General features: G+C 44.5%; 1 protein-coding gene across 8 annotated transcripts in view; it reads left to right on the forward strand.

Moving 5' to 3' along the window:
* The window catches only part of EDA (ectodysplasin A), a 358,964-nt gene that overhangs the window by 333,712 nt on the left and 4,467 nt on the right, over positions 1-20,785 (forward strand). For 2 of the 8 annotated variants that reach the window (XM_070290292.1, XM_070290288.1), the window contains 5 exons: positions 8,774-8,797; positions 13,518-13,697; positions 15,569-15,603; positions 16,487-16,538; positions 19,353-19,483. In XM_070290292.1, coding sequence (XP_070146393.1) covers positions 8,774-8,797; positions 13,518-13,697; positions 15,569-15,603; positions 16,487-16,538; positions 19,353-19,483 — 422 coding nt within the window. The remainder of the gene's footprint in view (positions 1-8,773; positions 8,798-13,517; positions 13,698-15,568; positions 15,604-16,486; positions 16,539-19,352; positions 19,484-20,785) is intronic. The other 6 variants (XM_070290295.1, XM_070290291.1, XM_070290293.1 and 3 more) reach the window with 3 other exon arrangements.

Genomic DNA, 20,785 nt, shown 5'->3' on the forward strand with positions numbered 1-20,785 from the left:
TGATGGGAGAGACTGACTGTGGGAAAACTGGGTCTTGTTCTGATGGGCGGGGCCATGCTCAGTTCAATTCAGTTGACAGTTGTGTCCAACTCTTTGTGACCCCATGGACTGCCATGCACGCCAGGCATCCCTGTCCATCACCAACTCCCAGAGCTTGCTCAAACTCATGTCCATCAAGTCGGTGATGCCATTCAACCACATCATCTTCTGTCTCCCCTTCTCCTCCTGCCTTCAATCTTTCCTAGCATCAGAGTCTTTCCCAGTGAGTCAGTTCTCATCAGGTGGCCAAAGTATTGAAGCTTTAGCTTCAGCATCAGTCCTTCCAATGAATATTCAGGATTGATTCGCTTTAGGATGGACTGGTTTGACCTCCTTGCAGTCAAAGGGACCCTCAAGAGTCTTCTCCAACACCACAGTTCAAAAGCATCAATTCTTTGGCACTCAGCTTTCTTTGTGTTCAAACACCCACATCCATACATGACTACTGGAAAAACCATAGCTTTGACTAGATGGACCTTTGTTGGCAAAGTAATTTTTCTGCTTTTTCATATGCTCTCTAGGTTGGTCATAGCTTTTCTTCCAAAGACCAAGCATCTTTTAATTTCATGGCTGCAGTCACCATCTGCAGTGATTTTAGAGCCCCCAAAATAAAGTCTCTCACTGTTTCCACTGTTTCCCCATCTATTTGCCATTCAGTGATGGGACCAGATGCCATGATCTTCGTTTTTTGAATGTTGAGCTTTAAGTCAACTTTTCCACTCTCTTCTTTCACTTTCATCTAGATGCTGTTTAGTTCCTCTTTGCTTTCTGCCATTAAGGTGAAGGTGGTGTCATCTGCATATCTGAGGTTATTGATATTTCTCCCAGCAATCTTGATTCCAGCTTGTGTTTCCTCCAGCCTGGCATTTCGCATGATGTACTCTGCATATAAGTTAAATAAGCAAGATGACAATAAGCAGCCTTGACATACTCCTTTCCCAATTTGGAACCAGTCCATTGTTCCATGTCTGATTCTAACTGTTGCTTCTTGACCTGCATACAGATTCCTCAGGAGGCAGGTAAGGTACTCTGGTTTTCCCATCTCTTTCAGAATTTTCCATAGTTTGTTGTGATCCATGCAGTTAAAGGCTTTGGCATAGTCAATAAAGCAGAAGTAGATGTTTTTCTGGAACTCAACTGCTTTTTTTTGATCCATCGGATATTGGCAGTTTGATCTCTGGTTCCTCTCTGCCTTTTCTAATCCAGTTTGAACATCTGGAAGTTGTTCTGTTGAAGTCTGGCTTGGAGAAATTTAAGCATTACCTTGCTAGCATATGAGATGAATGCAACTGTGCAGTAGTTTGAACATTCTTTGGCATTGCCTTTCTTTTGGATTGGAATGAAAACTGACCTTTTCCAGTCCTGTGGCCCCTGCTGAGTTTTCCAAGTTTGCTGGCATATTGAGCACAGCACTTTAACAGCATCATTTAAGGGCATGCTTAGTAAATCTTTAATCCAGTTTTCTGTTGATGGGCGGGGCTGTGTTCCCTTCCTGTGGTTTGGATGAGGGCAAACTATGGTAGGGTTAATGACCTCTTTCAAAAGGATTTGTGCACGCACTGTTGTGTTCAGTGTCCCTGACCCTGCAGCAGGCCACTGTCGACTCACACCTCCACTGGAGACCTCCTGGACACTCACAGGCACGTTTGGCTCAGTCTCTTATGGTGACACTGTCTCTCCTGGCTCCTGGTGCATGCAAGGCTTTGTTTGTGCCCTGCAAGAGTCTGTTTCCCCAGTCCTGTGGATGTTCTGTAATCAAATCCCACTGGCCTCCAAAGTCAAGTTCCCTGGGGGTTCTCGGTCACTTTGCTGGATACCCAGGTTGGGAATCTTTTGTGGGTCCTAGAGCTTTCTTAACAGTATAAGAATTTCTTTGGTATAATTGTTCTGCAGTTTGTGGGTCATCTGCCTGGCAGCTCTATGGTGGGGCTAATGGTGACCTCCTCCAAGAGGGCTTATGCCACATACTGCATGAGCAAGGTCTGCTACAGCCAGAGCCCCTGTCCCTGGAGCAGGCCACTGCTGACCCGTGCCTCCTCAGAAGACACTCAAACACTCAAAGGCAGGTCTGACTCAGACTCAGTGGGTTCTCTGGTTCCTGGTGTACACAAGGTTTTGTTTGAGCCCTCCAAGCATCCCTGGTGGATACGGGGTTTGATTCTAAATGCAATTTGGCTCCTCCTACCTTCTTGTTGGGCCTTCTTCTTTGCCCTTCGAAGTGTGGTATCTCTTCTTGGTGGGATCCAACATTCTCCTGTAGATGGTTGTTCAGCAGCAAGTTGCAACTTTGGAGTTCTTGCAGGAAAAGATAAGTGCACATCCTTCTACTCTGCCATCTTGGTAAGTCCAAGCAAGGCTTCAACAGAGAACTTGTAGATGTTCAAGCTGAATTTAGAAAAAGCAGAGGAACCAGAGATCATATTGCCAGCATCCATTGGATCATAGAAAAAGCAAGAGAATTCCAGAAAAACATCTACTTTTGCATTATTGACTATGCCAAAGCCTTTGATGGTGGATCACAACAACCTGTGGAAATTTTTTCAAGAGATGGAAATACCAGAACACCCTACCTGCCTCCTGAGGAATCTATATGCAGGTCAAGAAGCAACATTAGAACTGGACATGGAACAATGGACTAGTTCCAAATTGGGAAAGGAGTATGTCAAGGCTGTATATTGTCACCTTGCTTATTTAACTTATATGCAGAGTACATTATGCAAAATGCCAGGCTGGATGAAGCACAAGCTGGAATCAAGATTGCTGGGAGAAATATCAATAACCTCAGATATGCAGATGACACCACCTTCACCTTAATGGCAGAAAGCAAAGAGGAACTAAACAGCATCTAGATGAAAGTGAAAGAAGAGAGTGGAAAAGTTGGCTTAAAGCTCAACATTCAGAAAACGAAGATCATGGCATCTGGTCCCATCACTGAATGGCAAATAGATGGGGAAACAATGGAAACAGTGAGAGACTTTATTTTGGGGGGTCCAAAATCACTGCAGATGGTGACTGCAGCCATTAAATTAAAAGATGCTTGGTCCTTGGAAGAAAAGCTATGACCAACCTAGAGAGCATATGAAAAAGCAGAAAAATTACTTTGCCGACAAAGGTCCATCTAGTCAAAGCTATGGTTTTTCCAGTAGTCATGTATAGATGTGAGAGTTAGACCATAAGGAAAGCTGAGTGCCAAAGAATTGATGCTTTTGAACTGTGGTGTTGTAGAAGACTCTTGAAGTTCCCTTGGACTGCAAAGAGATCAAACCAATACATCCTAAAGGGAATCAATCCTGAATATTCATTGGAAGGACTGATGCTGAAGCTGAAGCTCCAATACTTTGGCCACTGATGCAAAGAACTGACTCACTGGGAAAGACTCTGATGCTGGGAAAGATTGAAGGTGGGAGAAAAAGGGGATGACAGAGAGGATGAGATGGTTGGATGGCATCACTGACTCGAGGAACATGAGTTTGAACAATCTCCGGGAGTTGGTGATGGACAGGGAGGCCTGGCCTGCTGCAGTCCATGGGGTCCCAAAGAGTCAGACATGACTGAGCAACTGAACTGCACTGAACTGAGTTGGGCATTTCCTATCCCCCACGTCAGTATGCCTCTGGTAAAACCTCAGTCAGTTAGACTCTGATAAAAGTTTTCCTTGAGGGCAGGCCTTGTTAAAGATAATAGAGAGGTCCAGATATATTTCAAGATGGCTGCTTTCCTCTCCCCTTACTAGAGACACAAGAGCATTTTTCTCCAGTTGCATAGTGAGAACTTGGTAGTGCTCTTGAAAGTAAAACACATGAAAGTGTGGGGAACCCCCTAAGACTGAACCTTCTGAGGACTCTTATCCCTTGATCTACTTGGTCCACACTGAGAATCTAGCAATCTTTTGATTATAGTTTTAAAGTGTTCTTACTGATACTGACTTCGGGTACAAGCTTCTATTCCTAGTTGGCTATAAGTCTCTGTGTCCACTAGTCTGTCTCTCCATCTTATAGAACAGCAGTTTGCCTGGGGACCTCACTTCTCTGATGGATCTAAGAAGTAGTGATTTTAAGTTTGTTCAGTTTTTTTCTTATTGTGACTATGGGAGTGATGGCTTCTAAGAACTCAATGTGTGAAACCAGAAATTGGAAGTATATACGTTTATGTTTTAATTTCAAAGCACATCTAGAAAAACATGAATCTTTTTGAAGTTTCAACTTACCTGAAAATATGTAGAAGCCATGTGCAATTAATTTAATCCATCGCTTCATCTATAAAATAAGCATAATAATGCCTACTTTGCTAGATTGTTATAAGACCTAAATGAGATATGCTAAGCATCTAGCACAGTGCATGGCTCATATATATTCAATAAATGTTAACTTTAATTATAATATCATTTATCTTCATCAGAATCCTAGGTTTGAATAGAGACAAAGTGTACAAAGTATACCCTAATTTAGAAGTTAAAGAATCAGAATAAAATGGAACACTTGCCTTATGATCAGTTTGTGGTTGAGTCAGAACCAGACTCAGGCTAGGACTGCTGCCAGCTTCCATGGCCCTGATGCGGTTACAAGACTCCGTTTTCTTAATATCAGAGCAAATAGCTTGCCCACATTAATCAAAACCTGTCAAATCTCAGATTTACTCCTATAAAAGCAATCTCAGCGACTACACACCTGTCTGTCCTACTCTGATGTATTTGTGGATTTTGCCTGTAGAAACCATGATGGTTCCAAATAAAGGGTATTAGAATGATAGAGAAATTAGCCTGTTACCATGGAAACAGACATGTGACACCAATAGTGCTCTGAGTAGGCATGTAAAAGGTTCTGAAGCATATAGAGAAAATAAGTCAACATATCTAAAAAGATACAGAACAGCAGAGGTTACTGCTTTTGCTCTAGGTCAAGGTATTCGTATCTAACGGTATTTTCTCTCTAGAGAATGGAAAACCACAATGACCTCGAGCAAAAGAAATGAGAATGGTTGATATAGAACCAGAACTTGGGGGAAAGGGAGGGAGGCTCAAGCTGCTGCTGCTGCTGCTAAGTCACTTCAGTCATGTCCAACTCTATGTGACCACATAGACGGCAGCCCACCAGGCTCCTCCATCCATGGGATTTTTAAGGCAGGAGTACTGGAATGGAGTGCCATTGCCTTCTCTGGGGAGGCTTAAGAGGGAGATGATATATGTATAACTAGGCTGATTTTCATTGTTGTACGTCAGAAACCAATACAACATTGTGAAGCAATTTTCCTTCAATTAATTTTTTTTTAATTAAAAAAAATGAACCAGGACGTATAGGACCATGCTGAAACTCATAAGAATTATTTACTGGCTATGGTGAGCTATATTAGAAAAAGAAGGAACTCCTTCCTATATTGTTGAAATGATGTACTCACTAGCACCTATGGGAAGTGTGATACAATCTAAGGATAATCTTGTCTATACTTTTTCATCCTCATTTTTTTCAAGGGATATGCCAAATGTTCACTGAGCAGATAGAATCAAGTGGAAGATGGGCCTTGAGCACCTGTAGCTCTCAGCCCTCTTCACACCATGACCATTTCAGAAAATAAAGATAAAAATTTTATCCATCACTTCATGGGAAATAGATGGGGAAACAGTGGAAACAGTGTCAGACTTTATTTTGGGGGGCTCCAAAATCACTGCAGATGGTGACTGCAGCCATGAAATTAAAAGACGCTTGCTCCTTGGAAGAAAAGTTATGACCAACCTAGACAGCATATTAAAAAGCAGAGACATTACTTTGTCAACAAAGGTCCGTCTAGTCAAGGCTATGGTTTTTCCAGTAATCATGTATGGATGTGAGAGTTGGGCTATAAAGAAAGCTGAGCACTGAAGAATTGATGCTTTTGAACTGTGGTGTTGGAGAAGACTCTGGAGAGTCCCTTGGACTGCAAGGACATCCAACTAGTCTATCCTCAAGGAAATCAGTCCTGAATATTCATTGGAAGAGCTGATGTTGAAGCTGAAACTCCAATACTTTGGCCACCTGATGTGAAGAACTGACTCATTTGAAAACACCCTGATGCTGGGAAAGATTGAAGGCGGGAGAAGGGGATGACAGAGGATGGGATGGTTGGATAGCATCACGGACTTAATGGACATGAGTTTGAGTAAATTCCGGGAGTTGGTAATGGACAGGGAGGCCAGGCATGCTGCAGTCAATGGGGGTCACAAAGAGTCAGACACAACTTAGCGACTGAACTGAACTGAACTTACCTCACACAATATAGCAAATCTATACCGGATTAATTAAAAGATTTAAATACAAAAATGAAATCATGAAAGAACCAGAAAAAATACAAAGAGTTACCTATGTAATGCTGATGTATCCAAATTTAAAATAACAATATAGAAATGTAGTTACTGACATAGAAGAAAGGTATCAAGCAACAAGATCCCATTTTGTGAAAATACCTACTTATATGCATAGAAAATTTCTAGATATACATAAAGTGTTAATAAGGGTTGTTTGTGAGTAGTTTTTTAAAGCTATTTTTTCCTTTTTGCTCCTCTTTTCTATGTATGTATATATGCATGCATTTATATATGTGTAATAAGTAGATATTTCTGGTATAAAAATAATAGAAGTTAATAAAAAATTCTTAACTTCCCTTTCCCTCCTTTTCCTTCTACGGTCAAACTTCCTCCAGGAATTTTTTTTTTCCTCAACTAACCAGTATAATTCCTTAAGTCTCCCCCTTTTAGTACTTTCCCATTCAACTGTAAGTTCTCTGAGAATAGACTTGTTTCATTATGTACTGTTCTTCCTTCCTTGGCATGCTCAGTAAAGACTGGTTGCCTGGTGATCATCTAATTTTCTCAAAGCCTTCTTCGATGTCTGATGTAACAGTGAAGTGAAAGTCACTCAGTCGTGTCCAACTCTTGGCAACCCCATGGACTATACAGTCCATGGAATTCTCCAGGCCAGAATACTGGAGTAGGTAGCAGTTCCCTTCTCCAGGGGATCGTCCCAACCCAGATGGAACCCAGGTCTCCTGCATTGCAGGCAGATTCGTTACTGGCTGAGCCACAGGGGAAGCCCAACAACTGGAGTGGGTAGCCTATCCCTTCTCCAGTGGCTCTTCCCCACCCAGGAATCATACTGGGGTCTCCTGCATTGCAGGCAGATTCTTTACCAACTGAGCTATCAGGGAAGCCCACAGTGTAACAGTAGTAACCTTTTAACCAGCTAAAATGGTCCAAAGCTTGGCCAGGGCTAACACAGTCTGTCTATGAGGGCAGTGTCTGCAATGGCTGTCGTCTCACTGGTCTCCCAGGCTGAGGTAACCAGCTAGTTAGCTGGTAGCTGGTTGATGGGATTAGGCCTTTCTATGTAAATCCTTCCACAAATAGCTTTCTTATTCAAGAAGGTGGCCCTTCTCAAGCTGCCTCTTATTTAGTAATATCTGTCTAGCTGTGCTTCCTTGCCAGAACCTCTGTGTACAGTCTCAGTGCTGTTAAAAACAAACATAAAAGATAGGCAGTAAAGAAACTGGGAGGAGAGAGAGAAAAAATGAGGATAGAAGAATGGAGGATCATGACCTTAAATGCAGCAGGTTGCTAAACCCAACCATAAACATTCCCTGCACATAATAATACCTACAGTTGCACGTGAAATTATTTTGCCAGGAAAGTCTACACAGACATTGGCTTTCAAGGGACTGATGGCCACACTGGCAGCCCTCCAAGTTAGAGACTATGACTTCTGATTGAGTCTGCTTAGACAGAATCTCTGGTAGAGCAAGCTCTTACTAGTAAAGATCATTCAGGCTTGTTGCAAGAATAAAATAAGATGACAGATGGAAATATGTTTCATAGTCTATAAAACAATATACAGCAAATGCTTGATGTTCTTCTTGTGAGCTCCTGAGGGCACTGACAGGGGTTTAATGTGGTCCATTAGAGTCTTCATGGGAGTTTGGAACAGATTTCAAATACCTGCATCTAAAGAAAACGAAATCCCCCTACAGAGTGAAGTGAATTGTGTCCCCAGTAGGGAAAAACATGCCTGCACGTCTGGAGACAGCTAAACTGTGTATGTCTGAGGAGTGATTGTTACCTAACTGTATGAGAAAAGCCTTGGGTTTTCTGAGTGCCCTCAATTGATTAGAATTGTTTTCTTTAGAAGTAATTCCCCAGAAAATGCTTGTGATTTCATTGTTGGTGTAACTATTGACACTTCTTTTAAGGTGTCTGTTAACTTATGATGAATTACAGTAGGAGTTCATGTGGCCCCCATGTGAATGTATTATGCCTGCATTACTTGTATAACTAACAATTTAAATAACGGCAAGGAAGGGACTAAAAAGTAAACTGCTACTGCTCTGCTCCTTCCATGAAAATGACCCTTTTTTTGTTCAAGCTTCAACACGAGATTTCATATCAGTTCCTGGTCTGAATGTGTGTCTCAGGACTTGCACAACTAATGGAATGCTGTCCTAAGGTTGTTGAGTTCTGCATTTCTGGACATTTCATTTTTATGGAGAAGTACTCATTCCCCCACTCCAAAGACTAAGCCTGAAAGATTTTTCTCCCTAGGAAAGAATCTTCCTTGTAACTTTAGTTGTTAGATGCCTTGCCAATAACCTGACCCTCAGCTTGGGGCTCCCTCAAATTTGCAGTTTCTTAGTGGTCCCTCCTGTGAACATCTTGAAGAATACACACTATCTGTTAATTTGCAGTGACTCAAATTTCCATTTTTTCTTTTAATAGGTCCTGTTAAAAACAAGAAAAAGGGTAAGTCAATCTCTTGATTTTATAAAATTGCCGTCATGTCTTTTCTAAAATTAGAAGAAAAAAATCAAGGGAGAAGGATTTTTATACTCTTTCAGTGCTGTTTGTCCATTATTTTACTCAGTCACATGTGATCTTCTTGAGTACTATAGCTTCCAGGGAATAAGAAATATCTATCATTTTTCAGTGATAATCTATTAAAGATAGAATTGCTTCTTAGCAACTTATAAAAGTTGTTTTTGCTCTTCTTTCTTGTTCCCTCTTCCATACAATTCATTTTACCTCTCTTTCCTTCATTCTCCCTTACTCTTTCCCCTGACCTTCTCTTTTCTCTTTTTTTTCCACTCCTTTACCAAATCAATGACCAGGTATGAATGTCCTGAGAGATGTCAGTACCCTCTTTTTTGGCCTAAAAGCTATCCCTCGCCTATTTCTCAAGTAGTCAGGGAAGATATTTCTTGCTCTGGCATTTCAGTATATTCTTTATGATGGAAAAACTTGGCTATAGTAGTACCCTGACCTTTTAGTCTTTTCCAAGAAGCTTCTAGTTGAGCGGATCCATTGTACTATTGCTGGGTCTGTAAGTCTCCAGTGTACTTGCAATGGGAATGACCCACGAGTTTGTACAAGAGCTTGCCTGCTTGAAAAGAAGAACCCAACGACAGATAGGTTCCAAAAGACAGGACCAGGCAATATGGTTCACTCTTTCGGTCTAAGAAACCCAACCTTGAAACCAGTTTTAAGTACCTATTTGTTTTTGTGTTCTGACCTGGGAGGAAAATGGAGTGAAATTTATGATTTTTTCATTAAAATATTCTAAGTGAAATAATTCTGGAGCTTTACAGAATATATTATCAACCCTAGATTAGACCCAAAAACACTGGCTTCAGCTGCCTCCTGACACTTCTCTGGGCACTAGGGTGCTCCAGTGGCTTGAGGTGCCATGGCTCACATGGGAAACTTGTGTCCCTGTTGGATAGAGGCTGAGGAGTGGCCTGGCCCCTGAGGACCTGAGCTGAGAAAAATTGGGAAATAGCCAGAGAACTGGAATCAGTGAAGAAACATTTCTCTGTGGGGCCTGGGCATTCACTGAGCTATTCTGTCTTTTAAGAAAGTAAATTTGACTTTCAAGTGTGTAGTTTTCTGTTCTTGTCAGATCCCTTTAAGACAGAAACTTTAACAAACCTAGAAATCTCCCCTGACCTGGACAATGATACCCTCTGCTCCTAACATGAGCCCAGGGGTGACTTCTTTTTTTCTTAATAGGTAGCCTCAAGAGTACTTTGTAATGATAGCTACTAGGGGTTTTTTTCCTACTCACTCATTCACTAGACAGTGAATAAGCATCAACTGAGATACAGAGATGAAGATGAATGGTTTCTGCCCTCCAAAATCTCCCAGTGTAGTTGGAATCATGGAAGAACACACAAATAATTGTATTATAGTATTTAAAAATTCAATCACAGAAGCATGAGCAGGGTGCTTGGGAGAGCACAGAGAAAGAACAAGTAGTTCTCCCTGGGGGGTGAGGTACCACATCTCAGGAAATATTATCTAACCTGGACTTTGAAGGATGAGGGGGGAAAAGAGAAGGGGAAGAATGTTCTTGCAAAGAGAACTGGCAGATCTCAGAGGTATGAAAGAACACGTCATATCTGGGGAAACAGCAAGTAGGCCAGTGATTTACCCACATACAGGGCATATGTGTGGTGGGGAACAGCACCCAATTCAGTGTCAGCCAAGGGATGACCCCAAGAGAACACTCTTGGCAGTGGTAATAGAAGGCAATTGTCTAGGTGAGAAGCTCTGGAATTACAAACTCAGGAGATCCCAAAGCTTCTGGTAGTGACTCGAATCGCTGCCCAGCACTACTACCTGGTACGTGGGCCATTATTGGGAATAGAGTGCACATGGGCCTTAAATATTTGCCTTGGCTAAAAGTGATTTAGAAGCCATTTAATATAGATTTCCTTGGATGCAATGAGTAGGCACGTGCCTGAAGAAGTAAATTGATTTGTTCATTTCATGTCCATCCTTTGATGGAATTTTCCCCCTCCCATAACTCTCTCTCCCCACTCTTAGTTCATTCTGTCAACAATTTGAGTGTCACTAAAAAAATGTGTGTATTCTTCCATCTAACACTACACAGGGTAACTTGATACGTACAAAAGTCTCTGGGCTTTTGAATCATGAAATGCTCTGTTAAAGTAAGGAAATCCAGAGAAGAAATGCAATACTCTAAAGTCATCCTCTTAGGCCAGGGGTCATTTTGTGCATGCTTCTCTCTGGGCCAATTTTCTATAAGGATGCAAAGATGAGAAGTGCACTTGCCTAAACCTGGTTGCAGAGAAGCAAAGACCACCAGCTGTAGAACTAGATCCCAGAAGGAGCTATTTCCCAGATTCCTTCTAGCATTTTCATAAGTGAACATTCTCGGTTTACACTTCAACCAGTATTCTCTTTCACTAGAGGAGTTTCTGGCTCTGATTCTTCCAAAATTACGTTAATAATCACAGGAGACTCACAGTATTGATACTGAAGTTCACACTACCTGCAGAACCCCCTCTAGCTCAAAAATCACTGTTAGGCCTAGAAATTCTGTGACAGGAGACAGCCTACTATGTACCATCCCATGTGTCTGTGCCACCCAGAAAAGAATGAGAGAAGCAGCCTTTATAATCAACTAGGGAGGTCTCCTGAGTCTCAGGGGCAAGTCAGTCCTCCTTGTGGAACCTCAGTCTTGCCAGGAAACAGAAATCATCGAAGCCAAGCTCCTTATTCACTGATGGAGAAACTAAGGTTCAGGGAGAAGAAGGAATTTGCCCAAAGTATATGTCCATGGCAGAGCTGAGGCTTACAGACTTATCTCCCGACTACAGATTCCCTGTTTTTTCCACTACACTAGGTGGAATTGAAACTTGGGCACTGAATAAGCCTGACTTGGAATCTGCCCAAATCTGAAGGGAGATGGCTTTCCTGTTCAGCATCTTAAAATTGGCTAGATCTCGTAACTGGGCAGATTCAATCTTTTGCTGCTAAGTGCAGGGAAAATGCTAAAACTCCTGCCTCTTCCTGGGAGAAAAGCTCTCTGTACTTTCCTTACTTTCCTCCCTGGGGAAGGGGCCCCACAATGACCTTGTTGTTTCATTGTAAATGCAGATGTGGTTAGACATGGACAACTGACCTCTTGAGTGGCGTTGCCATGGGGATTGGGTTTCTTGAGTGTGGCATTCTCCTTAAAAGAGAACCTGATGAATCAGAACAGGATTCTCTAGTCTGCGAGTCCAGGAAGCCAGAAGGCAGTGTCAGGAAAGAGGTATTTAAGTGAGACTTGACGGGGCTATATTTTTAAAGGAAGAAATATCACAAGTGAAGACACCACGATGGAGGCTGGGGAAAGGCTCCCATTCCTGGGACTTCCACAAGACTGTGAAAAGGCAGGGAAGTGAGGAAGCAGCCGCCCTCCTGTGACCACCTGCAGTTCTTGAATTGGACTGCACAGAGGAGAGGAGGTAAACAGGAAGGACTGGAGCTTTCAGTTCAGGGCCACAGTTAGAACCTGGTTAACATAGTTCTGGTGGGAATATGGGAAGGACTGGAATGTGGAATAGAAGGCTGAGACTGCTCTGAAAAGAGAGCAAGGAGGAAATGGGGAGGATCTGGTGGCTTGATTAATAAATACATTCAAGAATAGGGCCTCTAAGGAAAGAAGACTCTGGGAAGCTAGATTATTTAGCCTATAAAAATAGAAGTTGATAGGTGACTTAATGTCCTTGAGCACATTAGGGTTACTGTCTGTATGATGGCAACTATTCTTTTCTACCTCTACAAACAATAGTATAAGAGCTTAAACTTCCACAGGAGGAATTTCAGTTCAATATACAGAAGAGCTTCCTAACAGTGAGGGGGTGATAAACATTGGAACATGTTACCAAGGGATTCTGCAGAATTTCCTTTCCCAGAGCTCTTTAAAAATAGGGTTTAGAGAGGTGAGCTGAGAAAGCAAAACCTGCCTGCTGCTTCCTCCACAGCTCAGCTCCCTCTGGTCTCCACTACCCCTTCTTTCCTTATGTTACTTGAGCCTTCTCTCTCGCTCTTTCTCTCCTCCCTCCCCCTACCACCTCTCATCTTCCCAGACTCCTTCCAATTCTACTTTCCAGCCTCATCCTAGCTCAAGTCCCTGTACATCCTGACTCCTAGAGGAAGCCTTCCTGGAGCTGATAGTCATCCTAAGGTCAAGCTGGCCTCTGAGCTTGCTAGCCTCATCCACATCAAGCCCACCAACCTGGATAGTAAACATGAGAGCCACGCTCTGCAACAGTAGCCCAGTTCTCAATTGTAAAAAGTGGCCCACTTTTTAAGGTCTACCCACTTGGTGATTCTGATCCTTTGGACTTGGCCAAACGGTAACCTCCTTTTTTAAGCTTCCTGACCTCTCCAGCATTTTGTCCCTACAATTAATGCAACATTTCTACTGTCCTGTGACTGTGTCTGTTTCCACACAAGACCAAATTCCTTGAGGGTCATTATTTCTTCAAACCCAGCCTGTAAATGCTGATTCATGAAACAAAGTGTGTATGTGTGTGATGTGTGATAACAGTATATACCTCTTTAAGAGCAGGAACTCCCGGAGGGCCAACTTTGTGTCATGAGAAAGCTGTGGAACTCCCGACAGTACACTCAGTCAGTAATTATAAATGTGATACCGAATCTCATCTTTCAGGAAAGAAGGCAGGACCTCCTGGACCCAATGGCCCCCCAGGACCTCCAGGACCTCCAGGACCCCAAGGACCCCCAGGGATTCCAGGGATTCCTGGGATTCCAGGAACAACTGTTATGGGACCACCCGGCCCTCCAGGTCCTCCTGGTCCTCAAGGACCCCCTGGCCTCCAAGGACCTTCTGGTGAGTTCCTCCATCTCTCCACCGTCCTAGGTTCCTTAAAAGTTCTCTAATAGAACAGGAGCAGGTGATCCCAAGAGTAGTTTAAAATAACGGTATGTGGTCTCCTTGCTCAGTGGAGAGCTAGGAATTGGACAAGCCAGTAGAGCCTGCCCTGCTCTAACTTCTTATTTATGGGGCTTCCCAGGAGGTGCTAGTGGTAAAGAATCTGCCTGCCAATGCAGAAGATGTAAGAGACACTGGTTTGATTCCTGGGTCAGGAAGATTCCCTGGAAGAGGGCATGGCAACCCACTCCAGTATTCTTGCCTGGAGAATCCCATGGATAGAGGAGCCTGGTGGGCTACAGTCCTTAGGGTCGCAAAAAGTCAGACACGACTGATGGTGTGTGGTCTCCTAGCTCAGTGGAGAGCTACGAATTGAACAAGTCAGTAGGGCCTGCCTTGCTCTAACTTCATATTTATACCAACCTGTCAAGGAAGAGATACCTGTTCTTGACGTGTGGATTTTGTCTCCCGATTTCCAGCATCTAGCTTCACATACTGATGTTTGATTAGAAAAAGGCAAAGGGTAGGAATGGGCTTCCCTAGTGGCTCCCAGGTAAAGAACTCATCTGCCAATGCAGGAGATGCAGGTTCGATCTCTGGCCCAGGAAGATCCCCTAGAGATGGAAATGGTAACCCACTCCAGTATTCTTGCCTGGGAAATCCCATGGACAGAGGAGCCCAGTGGGCTACAGTCCATGGGGTCACAAAGAGTCAGACACAACTTAGTGACTAAACAATAACAACAACATGGAGAGGAAAGTTCGGGGCTGGACAGAATGACAAGCCCTAGAGTAGTCTCATCCCCTGAACTCTGAAGTGCCTTTCCCATAGAGCTAGACCAGTAGTCACTGATAATCAAGGAGTTGGAAACTTATGAGTCACTCAGGCTGTGGAAGAAGCAGACACAGGCACCAAGACCAGTCTGTTGAGGAACCAAGTGCTTACTGGGCTACATCCTTCCCCTACCACGTTGCCCATTTGAATAGCATTTAACCTCTTTGCATCTTTCCCCTTGGGCCCAGAAGGCCATCCCAAAGGCACAGATGCAGATCCAAACCTGCCTAGTCAGAGTTGACAGGGGTCAGACTGCCGGGGCTTAGGTCAGCTGCTGTTTCCTTCTCCTGCTCCCCTCATCTTGGGGCTTTTACAGAAATGGACTCTTCACAGCTGATTTCTCTGGGTCCAAGAATACTGCCACAAGACTCATATTCTTTGACTGGTAGTTCAAACAGAGCTAATCAGTGTCATTGTGGCCCCAAGAAATGCAGTTTGGAATTTTTTTTCATCCCATCTTTCTACAAATATTCATTGCATACTTTCTATGTGCAAGAGATATATTGACTGGTGGAATTTATGTCGTACAGGAGAATGACAATTAAAGAAGCAAGATGTGTACAAATGGCAATGCATTCTACAGAGAAAATTAATAGAAAGAGAACAAAAGGCTAAAGAAGCAAGTACCATTGTCTTGGGGTCCCACCGTGGCAGGAATGCACTCTCCTCTGTCACCACGGGTGCTCAGTGGCACTTGCCTTGGGCCATTGTTGACGAGAGGCCAGTTTCCTGCTGGGTGCTGGGCGCATTGAAGATGCAGGTCAGGGACAAGTCAGAGAAGAAAGGGGTGTCATCTCCCACTCCAGAGCCCCGCACCCTGACTCCCTCCAGCTCTGAGTCGTGGAAAATAAGGCTCAGTTGATGCTTGGCAAGAGGCTCAGACTGAGCCTGGCTTGGCTCAGACAGGGAGCAAAAGCTCAGTGCCATTGGCTGCCTAGATGAAGAGAAGCAAGTAGACAGAGCATGCCCTCTGACTGGCCTGTCCTATTTTGCAGGTGCTGCTGATAAAGCTGGAACTCGAGAAAACCAGGTTGGCTGGGAATTGCTGTCTTGCTGGGAAGAAGGGAAGGCCACAGGCCTGAGCCACCCTTGAGTTTGCTCCCTGCTAAGTTTGCTGAGGCTTTCTTTTGTGAGGAGACCCTGGAGGTTCTGGGGGCTTTTCATTCACAGCCCCATCCCATGAATAGAAAAACTTTGCCCTAGGGCCTGCTTTTAGCAAGAGAACTGAGCTGTGGCTATTTTTCCCCATTCCCTAGGAGACAGAGGGTCACCACAGCCAAGCCCAATAGTCAGCTGACATGAGCTGGCAGTGAGGTCTATTCACCTGGTCCTGGGCCTCCCCAACTACACCAGACACCTTGTCGGCATTCCAACCACCTGATGTCAGCAGCTTAGAAGTTTAAGAATATGTTCTTGAAAATCAGCCAACCAGTTCCAGGTCAAGCCCAGCCTGGCCTTCTGCCTTCACAGCCTGAAGGGCTCCTCCCTAGTCTCTGAGCTTCCTGATCCATCTCTACTGGCAGTTTCCACTGCCTCGCCTTGTCTCATCACGGCTTCTCTCACTACAGCTGTTTGGCCACAGCAATCAATCTACACAGCTGCACAGTGCTGGATGGCTTGCAGGGTATTTTATATTCGTCACCTCAGTTGATCTTCAGACATCTCTGTGAGAGAAGCCAGACAGAGATTCTCAGAATCCCCATTTCACAGGGAAATGAGGCTCAGAGGCATTACATTTGGCAGAGCTATAAAATCATATTACCCTCTAGTAGAAATGTGGCCACTCGCATCCCAAGACAGGGGAGAGGGGTCAGAATTGGGATACAAATGAAGACTAGAAGGTGGCAACTGGTGGCTGAGCAAGCAGCCATTTCTCACAGTGACTACTTTCTCTGTCCTTCTCATCCTCCCAGCCAGCCGTGGTGCATCTACAGGGCCAAGGGTCAGCGATTCAAGTCAAGAATGGTAAGAGTCAAAGTAGGCTCTCTCCCTAAGAAGAGTTTTTTCCTGCCACCACCTTTACCCACAGCCTTCAAATAACCACCCAGCTTAGTTCCTCCCAGACCTCGAAGGTACCCTTGACACTACGGGCCATTCTCTACTCCATTTTGCCCTCTGCTGGCTGTTTCAAGTAATTGCTTGTCCTCAGACTGGTTACTACAAATTGCAGTTAGAAGCACAGATTTAAAAAAAGAAGAAGCTGAAAGGGACTTGAGACATTGTCTAAACCAAGGATTCTTGGAAAGTGGAGGCTGAATCAGAGTCACCATTGGGAATATGTATAGTTTGATCAACATTTTCACAATACAAATTATAGAAAGTAGAAATACATAAAATCAAATCTTCTTGTGTGATGGGTCTAGGGTGGAGGGGCATTTCTCTCAGGGAAGTGGGGGGCATGTTAGACTCTGTAGGAAGTATGAGATGCTAGTGTCTACAAAAAAAGGGGGTGGATTGAAGGAGGTTAGATATCCTACATTTAATGTAATCCCTGCATTTCAAAGGTGGGGAAACAAGAGTGCCAGAGAGATTGGACAACACCATAATAAATCTACTGCCTTACGTTTGTATGGTTCTTTAGAGTTTTGTCTTTGATTTGATTTGATCCTCACAACAAAGGTAGGCATTAGCTCCTTTCTACGAAGACAGAAACTGAAACTCAGAAAGGTTAATTAACTGGCCCAAGATTTCCATTAAGAGTAGGAGCTGGGATTCAAAACCACATCTCTCTGACTCTTTCCACTGTACTATGCTACTTCAGTGATGTGTGTGTATACTCTACTGAGTGATTAGCTTCATTTCTTCCCAAAGAGACATGAACATTCATTAAAGAACAGTGCTTTGAAATAATGTCCAGTCCCCAGGGTATACAAAGCCTAAAATGCATGAACCCCCAGGAGCCTCAGGAAGCAGCAAGCCAGCCAAGATGCCAGATGCTTACAGAGCCTAGAGTAGAAGGGAGGGGCTGTGAGTACAAAAGCAGTAAATGAAGGGTCAGAAACCTGCTGCCTGGGGACAGCAGCTTCTAAGAACCCAGTCAGTCCTAAACTGGCTGTGCTCTGCTTCCTTAGTGACTGGGCTTGGGTACCTCTCGGACTGCCACCTGGATGCCTGACTTCATTGCCTCAGAAACATAAGTAAGAACATAATGGCACCAAAACCCAAACTGTCCTGCTGGGACCAAGTGCCTTGAGACCCAGGACACTGGGTAGGCCATGATCACCATCTATTCAGGGAAGAGTGAGACAGTCAGGAAATAGATTTGTTTGGGTGGCCTCAGTGTTATGCCAGAAGCTACTGATTTTGCTCCCATCATACAACAAGACTAGTTCCGACCCCTCTGGGCCAATCCCCAGTAGTAGTCTATGCTGATCTTTAGTTCCAGCAGAATCAAGAGTGAGGGGTCAGGAGTAGAAGATTTCCTGCAGAATGGTCGTCTGTGAGGGACAGAGCCAGAGCGTCTCCTCTGAACTCCTATCCCGTCTGCTTATCACCTCAAGGGAAGATGGGCACCTTTTCCTCACACCTCGGAAAGGCAGACCTCCCGAGACTAGCCAAGGATGGACTTTCAAAACATGTTTTCTTGGATGAAGAATGGATTTTTTAATTTATTTTTAATTGAAGGATAACTGCTTTACAATATTGTTTTGGTCTCTGTCATACATCAGCATGAATCAGCCGTAGGTGTACATATATCCCCTCCTTTTGAACCTCTCTCCTACCTCCCACCCCGTCCCAGCCCTCTAAGTTGTCCCAGAGCCCTGGTTTGAGTTCCCTGAGTCATACAGCAGATTCCCACTGGCTAGATGGCAGTGTATATTCTCTCCATTTATCCCACCCCCTCTGTCCCCCCTGCACACACACCCCCACGTCCACAAATCTGTTCTCTATGTCTGCATCTCTAAGAATGGATGGTTTTGAAGGGGAAAGGCTCCCAAGCCTAAACTCCCTCCTCTTAGGGTGGGAAGGAACATCCCCTTTGCTACAGAATGGAAAGGGAAGCCCTTCTTCCTGCCTCACAGGCCTCTCCACTCGCAATGGGGTATTAATGAGAAATGCTTTGCAGCAGTGCCTCCATGCTCTGACACCCTCTCCATCCATTTGGCTGGTTCTAGGGCTGCATGGCAGCTGATCCCTGACTCTCATAAAGATCCTTCTGCCCTACATGGCCTTATTACTGGAGGTTCCTTGTCTGGCTGCCATGAAGTCTGACTTAACCCTGATCCCTAAAGTTCTCTGAGTAGACAGATCCTTGGGCCAAGTGGTTTACTGGGGGCCCATGGAGACTTTCCAGAAAGAAATGAGTGTGGAGGAACTATAAAAAGGAATCTGTTAAGGACAAGAAGAAATAGGGATTCAGGAGCTATGGCTGGTGAGATGAAATGGAATAATAAGACCTAGCCTGCCCCTCAGTGTCTGGATTTTGCCTGTGCAGGTCTCAGAACAACAAAGAAAATAGGGCAGCATGCCCACCCTCTTCTTACCAACCACCCCCAATTCTAGTTGGAAGGTGTTGGTTAAAGATCCTTCCAGACAGAGAAGTCAGAAAAGGAAAGAGAAAGGACATACAGACCCCAGGGGCCTGAAGTAGGCCTGGCTGCCAGTTTACAAACAGACCGCTTTCTCTGCTTCTGGATGTTCTTCTTAAAGCTTGGCCTCCTGGGCTATCCGGGTTATATCTCAATGGGGGTGGGGGTTGTGTACAGCTTGAAATTTGTTGTTTCTATTGCCCAGATGATTCTGACATGTACTGAGTGACTGCCGTTCTCTCATACTGAGATCTTTCAGGTGGAGTACTCAATGACTGGTCTCGCATCACCATGAACCCCAAGGTGTTTAAACTACACCCCCGCAGCGGGGAGTTGGAGGTACTGGTGGACGGCACCTACTTCATCTATAGTCAGGTAGAAGTGAGTACGGTCTCAGGCCTAACTCTTATATCCAGAATGCAGATCCTTTGCATGCCACAGAGGGGCACTGTGGAGCCAGCCCAGACCAGCCAATGGCTGAAGTCCTGGGTGGGGAGGTTGGAGGGAAGACCCACTCGGGGAGGGAGTTGAAAGGAAGGAGGAGAGACAGAAGGGGCTGTTTGGGGTTTTTTCCTTAGCCAGATACGATTGAAAACTGAAAAGAGGCCCCTCCCACACCCTGCCATCTGATCCCCTCCTGCAGGGCCCCAGGCCCTAGCTTCCCTGCTGAGCTGCTTGGTTCTACTGCCAAAACCGAACTCTGTCTCAGTATATTTTTAAAAGTCAGTTCCAGGGTTGCTGAGAACCCCTCCCTCCCCACACCACTGGCTTTATAATGAAGAGTGCTCTTCCGGACCTTCTCTCCACCTCAGGAAAATTTCTGTCTTTCCTTCCTCTTTCTTCCATTTGTTTCTCTACCTTCTGCTTCTCTGTTTTTCTTGCTTCTTTAGTCTCCCTTTTTTTCTGTCCCAGCACTTTTCTCCCTCTGTTTGTGTCCTTGTCCGGGCCCAGGGCTCACTTCCCAGGTCGGCCAGTGCCCATCCACTTCCACCCTGTTGTGTCTCCAATAGTGTGTCTCCTCAGAGCTAGAGGTGAATGAGCCTTGAGGCTGGGGCTTCTGTGGGGTGAGGGGCAAGCAGACAGATGGACAGAAAGACGACAAAGCCAGCAGAAGGGTCTCCCAGGAGAGTAGTCAGAGAAGGTGGGTCCTCGAGCATTTGCTGAGCCCACCAAACATCCTGACACAGCTTGGGTCCTGACCCAAAGATTTTTCTTAATTCATTTTTTAAAAGTAGAATTTATGTATTTTTTGGCAGTCCTAACACCTGAATGTGCTGCTGCCTTCTAAACAGTCTATGGAGGGAGCAACCTTTCTTAGAGTCATTTAGGGTGACAGATGGGTGTCCCAAAACCCAGAGGTATGATCCCAATGTCCTATGGGACATTTGTCCTAAGTGCCATTTGATGTGGGGTGGGGATCAAAGCTTGGGGTAGGGTGTGATGGATAAGGTAGTGATGAAGAAAAACATTAATTATCTGGGCCTGCCCTGGGTTAGAATGGGGGGTGGGCTCAGGCCTTGGACCCCACGCAAATTGGGCAAATCCCCTGGATGTCATGCTACTGAACACAGCTTAGCACTTCCTTCTGTTCACCAAGTAAAGTTAGTTTTGCCCGTCCACGTTCTTTATCTCTTATGTGACGGATCTCTCTCCATCTCTCTGGACCTGTTCTTCTATCAGTAG

This window comes from Ovis canadensis, chromosome X (genome assembly GCF_042477335.2).
Source record: "Ovis canadensis isolate MfBH-ARS-UI-01 breed Bighorn chromosome X, ARS-UI_OviCan_v2, whole genome shotgun sequence".
NCBI lineage: Eukaryota > Metazoa > Chordata > Mammalia > Artiodactyla > Bovidae > Ovis > Ovis canadensis.